At 36.1% G+C, this 8,518-nt stretch overlaps 1 protein-coding gene across 3 annotated transcripts; it reads right to left on the reverse strand.

Annotated features, from left to right (window-relative positions):
• Positions 1-1,128: 1,128 nt before the first annotated feature.
• LOC104096135 (uncharacterized) lies at positions 1,129-7,695 on the reverse strand. 3 transcript variants are annotated; one of them, XM_070175132.1, is made up of 6 exons: positions 7,502-7,695; positions 6,002-7,124; positions 5,820-5,908; positions 5,124-5,329; positions 2,773-2,866; positions 1,129-1,669 (listed from the first exon to the last, which is right to left on the reverse strand). In XM_070175132.1, the coding sequence occupies exon 2, from the start codon at positions 7,114-7,116 to the stop codon at positions 6,187-6,189; it is 930 nt and encodes a 309-aa protein (XP_070031233.1). In that variant the 5' UTR covers positions 7,117-7,124; positions 7,502-7,695; the 3' UTR covers positions 1,129-1,669; positions 2,773-2,866; positions 5,124-5,329; positions 5,820-5,908; positions 6,002-6,186. The 3 variants fall into 3 exon arrangements, with proteins under 3 accessions (XP_070031233.1, XP_070031232.1, XP_070031234.1); XM_070175131.1 differs by having other exon boundaries at positions 5,124-5,365; XM_070175133.1 differs by lacking the exon at positions 2,773-2,866 and having other exon boundaries at positions 5,124-5,365.
• Between the last annotated feature and the right edge of the window lie 823 nt (positions 7,696-8,518).

Here is an 8,518-nt window from a genome sequence, read left to right on the forward strand (position 1 = left end):
TGTAGATAAACTTCAATAGAATACTAAATGGATAATCTTCTTCAGGAAGATTATCTATAGCGGAGTAATAAATGGACATCCGCAATATAATTATTTTCATAACAAATACGACTTATTAAATATGTCCAATATTATACCAAATGGTACACCTTTTAGCATATTTATAAAATAACTTTTTTAGTAAATGATAAGTATAAAATAAAGGAATTAAAATGGAGTGGAAGAGAGTAAACATGTAAAACAAAAAGTCAAACATAATGTAGACACGTACTATAAAAAAGGGGATTTCAAGAAGTTTGATGTTTGTTGATAACTCCAAATATTTTCTTTTGCATAAATCCCAATATATTTTTCTTAATTAAGATACATATTCTAAATGCTAATACTAAATACCATCCATATAAATTTACCGTCGTTCCCGGTTAATGTCGTTCAATGACGTCAGGATTTTGCTTGATTCTATCAATACCTTCATAGTTTTGGTGCAGCAACAGTAATTATGTGTTCCGTAAGTACATTTCTGTCCTTTCCCCTAATATAAGATCTACCCTAACTTTTCTACGAAGCTTTCAAATTACTTAAGAGGTTATTTGATTTAGAAGCAAGTTATGTAGAAATTAGTAATTTATGAAATACAATATAAAAATTGGTAATGTAAGGATTGTAATATAAAAATTAGTAAAGGATGAATTGAATGCACAGTTTAGTAATTGTAGGAATCATAATGCATGAATTATTTGTTATGAAATATTTAATTTGTTGTAGTAAAGAAATTAGTTTGAAGGTCATAAGGGTATTTTTTGTCATTTTAGTTGATTTAATACATACATTGCTAATACCCGTATTCTTATTTCACATTTTAATCCACATCAAATAATACATAGATTCCCACCTAACTTATATGCAGGTATCGGGAAAATAAAAATAGCAACCAAACAATGAATGAAAACATGGTGAACTTATACAACGAGTAATTCCCTCTACCAGTCAGGGAAAATGCTGAATTTTATACCATGACTAATTCTTTCCACAGCCCCAACCAAACGGGTCCCAAGTGTAGGACGTACTCCTATTTCCATGTGTGTTACAACAAAACAAAAGTGAGAGTTTTCCTTCACAAACTGAATCTCTGTATATACTTCATTCATTTAGGATTGGCACCTTCTTGTATTATTTCTTAACTCGAAAAGAAGGTACTTGTTGCTAGTGTAGTTTTTCCTTCCAAAAAAAACATAGGAGAATTTTTTTTTCCCTTCCAAAAAAATAAATAAATTATTTCACCATGGTTTTTGTCATGTTGATAAAAAACTGTCAGCAATTAGGTTCCCCTCTCAAACAGTGGCACATCCACCTTATAGGAAGGGGACACCCATTCGCTGGAAAAATACACTGTGTAGCTAGGTAAAAAAATAAATTATATGTAAATATACTATGTATTGACTCCCCTTAATTTCCTGGTATGTTTACTTTTATATATTTTGACACCTATCAACAAAAAATTCCACTGCTCTCAAAAAGTATGATGTAAGTGTGCATTAATCAGCTCCATCATCTCTTGAATGGCTTGCACATTATGCTTTCATCTCCATGAAACCTGGCTCTTTCCATGTTGCCATATTTATCACCAAAAGTGAATCTGATTCCATCAGTATATCAGCGATCCCATTATCTAGACATACATTGGAGGCCAAATATTAATGCATGTAAGTTGTAACTGAGCATCATTAACACAACTAGATACAATGGAAATACTATATGCAAAAATAATTTCTCCGCGATGATTTTAAGTAAAGCCACAAGAGTAAAAGTGACTATAAACACATAATGCCACATAAATTGTGTTGGATCTTTTGACGCTTCACATACAGGAGTTGAGTAAACAGAAGTCACAACTCACACAATCCTTAAATATTGGCATTGAGGCTGGTATATGAGCCCAATAGATCAGATTCATCCTAGCTAGGGAATCAAGGGAGCTAGGGTGATGAGCGAGGATCAGATATCAAGAGTTACATGGTCGAGTAACACACCTAAGATTGAGCATTCATCCCACGACGAGCCATCTAGGACACGGTATCAGTGTTTAAACATACCAGTGAGGCTTGGTATTGACACCGTTTATTCATCTGGGAAGAAGACTCCCTCCTCGCTTGTCCAAGAGGTACCAACTGGAGCAACTTATGTAAGCCTCTACATTGCATTTTCCTTTTCCTTTTTTTTTTTAATGTGTGTGTAGATTATATCTACCACAGGATATATCAGCACATCATTTCTAGGCTATATGAGCTTACTCGTGTACACTTTTAATACTATGTTACACTTTTCCTGTAGCTTCAGCTGTCTACGAGCATTACTAGTTTGGATATCGAAGCGGGCTCTAGGTCATTGGAACCTGATGCTAACACTGTGTTTTGCCTTGGTAGGAACACATAAAGGAACACAAAAGAGATTTTGGTAAGCTACAACGATTATTATTCAGCATTTGCAAGCCTCATTAGGGTTTTGCAATAGGGTAACAAGGATGTTGCAATGCACCGCACCCTCGACCGGGACAGTCTCACGTACTCTTCCACGCGTTCCGAACTATCGATATTTTGCCACACATCAAGCTGGTGAATTGACTAAAATGAATTGCACTAACTGAAAAAAGTGACTCTAAATGATTTGATTACCCAAAAATAATTGACAAAAAATTGTGATTAACTCCTAAAAATATGCAACCAAATGACTGTAAGATTTAGTGTTAAGGTGGTGATTGAGTAAATAGCAAACCTCATATGGTCATCTACATCAACATCTGAATTATCTGAATCCGTGTCGGTGCTAGAATCTGCAAAATCTTCGGCTTCCATGACTTTCTCCAGCACTGCAGTCCATTTTTTTTTTATAAGGAATGAGGTCGCCCACAACATTAATAAAATCAAGTGACATATAAAAAATGTCTTTAAGCATGCTTCGTAGTATCTTATGGCGATCTATTGATTCCAAATTGATGTATTTGTTTCGTCCATTCCAGGCATGTCATTTAGTATGGGAAAAGGCTCGTACTTTATACACTAATGACATATCTCGTTTCTACGATGTGAAATCGCGGATGACGAATTTGAAAAAACAGGAATTGGATATGTCGACTTACTTTGGGACAAGTACATGCAGTTATGGAGGAATTTGAGAAGTTGATGCCAGTTTATGTTAGTGTTGAAAAGCAACAAGAGCAACGACAAAAGATGTTTCTAGTTCTAACACTCGCTGGACTTCCTAATGACCTTGATTCAGTGCGTGACTAGATTTTAGCTAGTCCGACTGTCCCTACAGTCGATGAATTGTTCTCTAGATTACTTCGCCTTGCTACAGCACCAAGTCACCCAATGATCTCATCACAGACACTTGACTCATCTGTTCTCGCATCCCAAACAGTTGAAAATCGACTCCAGGAAAAGGGTTATCGTTTAAGGATCGAGGCCAAGAGTAGATCGTTGGATACTCAGATGTTGATTGGGCAGGATCACCCTCAGATAGACGTTCTACGTCTAGATATTGTGTTTTAGTAGGCGATTTGGTATCTTGCAAGAGCAAGAAACAGAATGAAGTTGCTCGGTCTAGTGCAGAAGCAGAGTATCGAGCAATGGCTATGGTAACATGTGAGCTAGTTTGGATCAAATAATTGCTCAAGGAGTTGAAATTTAGTGAAATCAGCCAGATGTAACTTGTGTGCGATAATCAAGTTGTCCTTCATATTGCATCAAATCTGGTGTTCCATGAGAGAACTAAACACATTAAGATTAATTGTCACTTCGTTAGAGAAAAGATACTCTCAAGAGATATTGCTACAAAGTTTGTGAAATCGAATGATCAGCTTGCATATATTTTCACCAAGTCCCTCACTGGTCCTCATATTAGTTATATACGTAACAAGCTCGGTACATATGATTTGTATGCACCGGCTTGAGGGGGAGTGTTAGTTAGTTAGGTGTTATGTAAATAAGCATAGTCCTACATGGAATAGGAGTATCGTAGGTATTGTATATTGTTATAAATAGAGGTACTTGTATTATAGTTAGGGCACATCAATAACATAATATTTTTCCCGTGTATTATTTCTCACATTATTTTTCAACTCTTATTCACACTTCGTTTTCACTTTTACATTCAAATCAACTCCATTCAACTACCACAATACATTTTTCCCATCTCCTCCCCAAAGCTTAGACTAAAAGCCTAAACTGTAGCTTCAAGAAGGTCGGGGCATCAAAAGAGGTTAACACAAAAGGGGAAAGGCTTGTAATGTGGTTGCCATGACAAGGCTAAAGGCTCAAGGGGGGTGACTAAGGTAATCACGCAAAGAGTAGACAATTTAAGGCACAAACGGTCCAAAGAAAGCCAAAAAATATTTTCTAAACCAAGCGCAACCTAGGATTTCGCCTCGAAACACACTTGGGACAAGTTCTAGACCATAATTGATGCAAAAGAACTCAACAAAACCTCACCTCACATGCCACATGCAAAACTCAAGGAAGATATATGTATCTAGAGCCCAATTGAAGCACATGAACTCAAAATTTGCCATAGCCTAAAGACTATATAGTGAAATCTACAGCTAACAGTGGAACCTAAAGATCATGGCAAGATTAATCAACTCGACTACTCTTCAAAATTTTCAAAAGCGTGCATTTCATGGAAAATTGTTTCTATGCCATAGAGGTTAGAAAACTCATACATGCTTGGAGGAACTAAAGTAGCAGAAATGTCATGTAGAGGAGTTCAAACCTTAGTACATTTTTTAAACCTCAAAAAAGCAAAGATTTTTGTTACTTATTTTATCTATACTGCTCAAGGCTGTTTTTGTTACAATGTATTCTTTCAGAATGTTGTCCAAGTTCTATTCATCCATCTTACTATTCCACACATTTCGAACTACTTGGAGCATGGCTCCACATAAATATTTTGCCTCACAACAAGTCTGGTGAATTGCCTAAAAAGAACTTCAAGAACTGAAATATGGAGTTTAAATGATTAATTACTTGATCCTGCCACATGATTGAGAAAATTTCGGGATTATAAATATATGCAACCTAATGGCTGCAGGATTTAATGTTTAGGTGGCTATCTAGTAAATAGCATACCTCATATAGTCATCAACATCAGCATCTGAATACTTTGAATCAATGTCTGCGCCAAATCTTGAGCTTCAATGACTTTCTCCAGCACTGCAGCCAGATACTGGGGGAGTAAGAGAAGCATTGCATACCAGACATTTCAACTCCCAACATAGTTTTCTTCACCAAGCTTCCTTACTTATACATAAGTGCAGCATAATATTTTGCATGCTCTGCAATATAACATATGACTGCATAGAACCCATCATCTGCAGTAGCATGGAGAGCAATGGACATCATGTACAAAGTAACGCAAACAAGAGGGTGAGACACCACAACGCATGAATCAAATTAATTGGTAAGGGCATGCAAAGCCAAGAATTTAAATAACTAAAGGAATTCATCATTTCTGCTACGGTGCTTACAAAGAATGACACCCACCACGACCACTCTCTAAAAGGGGGGGACAAAGAAAAAGAAAAAGCATAGAATTTTTGTCGCAAGCATATAATTGCTCCATCAAGCAGGAATGTATATTCCTCTTTTATCCTTCTGATACTTTAGATAGAAAATAAACCAGATAAAACTCAACTCTTTTTTGGGAATCGGGTATCAGATTTTGATTTACAGATCAAAAGAGGGTGTTTAGAATGATAATAAAACAACTAAGATGGATAATAAAATTCAACAAAACAATTTGACACATAAAAGAACAACTTATACCAACACATGGGACTCTCATTCTGCAATCACCGCTTCCCACTCCTATTTGAAGGTTGTCATTGGGTCGACAACAGCAATTTCCAACTTAACTGACCAATTTATATGCAAAGAGAAACCAGGTTACTGTTGTCAGTGCAGATTAAGATTTAGAAAAATTAAAGAGAACAAAACCCAAAATGTACCTTATCTCCATAAGAGTTTGTGCCAACTTTGTCCTAACATCTGCCTCCATTTTGGCTATTGAAGAAGTTCATTTGCTCAACTGGCCCATGTCGATGCATGTGATCTTCCAACCCGTCTCTTGATTAATTTTGGAGTTCAAGTATGCTAATAAAAGAAGTAACACCGCAATCTTTCTAAAGGAATCTCAGTTTTGTAATTTTCCATCAACTTCACGCATAAGCAACACGGAATTGTCAAGCACACGCCTGCTTTCATAGATGATAGACCGGAACAATTCATGCTGAGGTTCTGGCTTATAGGAGCCTAGTTCAACAAGGGGATTTTTGATCTGTGATCTCTTGTACAACTCCTTTGCTGGCTGGACGTGCTTCCACCAGAAGTCAGAAAGTGCAATCTTCAAGAGCTTCCAATATTCTTCGTCACGATGCAACCTAAACAAACTGCTTCCTTTGGTAGTCCAAACATAAAAGTCCATCCAATCTCGATCCAATATTTCCATTAAACCCTGTGCTTGTGGAACATAAAAGATTGGAATTCTTTTCCAAGGAGTTGCAGCACTCATATCGCCATTGAAGAAAGGGCATTTAATCTCCAAAACCCCTCTCGATGGCAAATGATAAACAAACTTGTCAACCACGCCATCAGGGGAAGCTGCAAGCCAGTCATCCTCCCTCTTCATTTCCTGATATACCTGAAAATCAGTAAAAGAGACAGGATTTCCAGTTATCAGCTTATACCTCTCAAGAGCCTCCTCTTCTTTGATGTTACTCCAACACGTAGCTAAATTACCCGAGAAGGGTTCAATTGCCCCAATTTTCTCCAACCAGAGTTGGGGTCTGCGCTTAGGAAAAAAACCAACAGCTTGACCAAAAGTGCTAGCTGTAAGTTTATTCTTTCTCAATTCTTGCCAATTCTTGAACCAATGCTGAAGGCCACAAGATCGAAGAATTGGATGAGAGTTGTGTGAGGAAAATCTCGACGAAAGTCCAGCACTACTGCTGCTGTACCATCTTCTATACCTAGGAATTTGAGAAAGAAAAACTGCTATCTTCTTAATTTTGCTACAGCACTTCTCATTTGATGAACATCCAAAACTGAAAGTAGCATAACGCATGACCTTCACTGCAGAATAAGAAAATGCTCAACTTTTCAGTTATTCAGCATATCACCATACCTAAATGCGGGAAAGAGAAACTTATGAATTATTTCCACTGATTCTCTAATCAAAGGGTAATTTTTTTTTAAAAAAAGTTTCTTTATTCGAAGGATTTAATAGGGGCAGGCAGGTTTTTTCGGGTTCTATGCAGAAAATGAGCATCAACAACTATAGGTAATTTTCATATTTTCCATTTCAGACAAAACCCACAAGGAAAATTTACAGACACTGTCCAAGAAACACCCTCTATATCAAGAAATAAATAAACAAGTATAGGAAATGAATAAAACTCCAGGAAAAAAAATTGGAAAGATATAATAAACAGTCGAGCTCATGGACTCACCTTTGCCAGCACCAACACAGCAGAAAGCTGCTAACAATATTAAGCACAGCGGAAGTAGCTGAGAGTTGTATCAAGAAAGTGGGAAGAGAACTAAGAAGAGTTTAAAGACCAAACAAAAATATTTAGAAGAGTTTTAAGAAGAGTAAGGAGTTTGGTCTGGAGGAAAGGAAGAGAGCTAGGGAAGGGTTTAAGAGATTTCGTTGTTCTTTTGTTTATTAATATGTGGACAATACTTTGAGAAAATGCCAAAAAATGGTCCCTCTTGTTTGAAGTAGGTCAAAATTTGTTCCTTAAATATGCTCACGAGCAGTTTTAATCTTTTAATCGTAATTAAAGAATAATTTTTTTTATCTCCATTAAATAAGTATGGTTGCTAGATTTATTGGAACTTTATTTCAATTATTTTAGTTCAGATAAAAATTAATAAATACAAAAAAAAAGAAATAATAAGGAAGAATAGGATTTCTTCAGGGAATAATTGGCTTGCATATTAAGTATTCCAAACATTCATGATCTAATTGAATGACTTATCCCTGGATTTAGGGGTTCAAACCGAAACGGAAAGTCGCACCAAATCGAATAAAAAATCTGATTAGATTTTATTTGATTTAGTTTGGTCTTGAGTATAAAAAACCCCGAACCAAACTAACAATAAATATATAACTTTTATATTTATTTTAAGGCTTTATATAGATTTTTTTTTTAAAATAATCTATATATATATATTTGAGGGCCCTAAAACCGGTGATGTGGCACTCCCAAATAGCAGTAATTGCATTTTCTACGCTTTAGGTTTTTTGGCAATTTAAACCTGAAATTACAGAACCACAACGCTTCACACACCGAACTGCTCCTTCCCACGCCGCTTCTTCGCATCAACTATACCTTTTCTAAACTTTCAATTCCTTTTACCATATACAATTGCCCTCCCGCACCGCTTCTTTTCTCAAATAAACCTATTGTAAACTTTCAACTCCGTCTTCCCTATTCAATTTCCCCAAACCTCTATATCTGTTA

This window comes from Nicotiana tomentosiformis, chromosome 5, assembly GCF_000390325.3.
Source record: "Nicotiana tomentosiformis chromosome 5, ASM39032v3, whole genome shotgun sequence".
NCBI classification, from domain to species: Eukaryota; Viridiplantae; Streptophyta; class Magnoliopsida; order Solanales; family Solanaceae; genus Nicotiana; species Nicotiana tomentosiformis.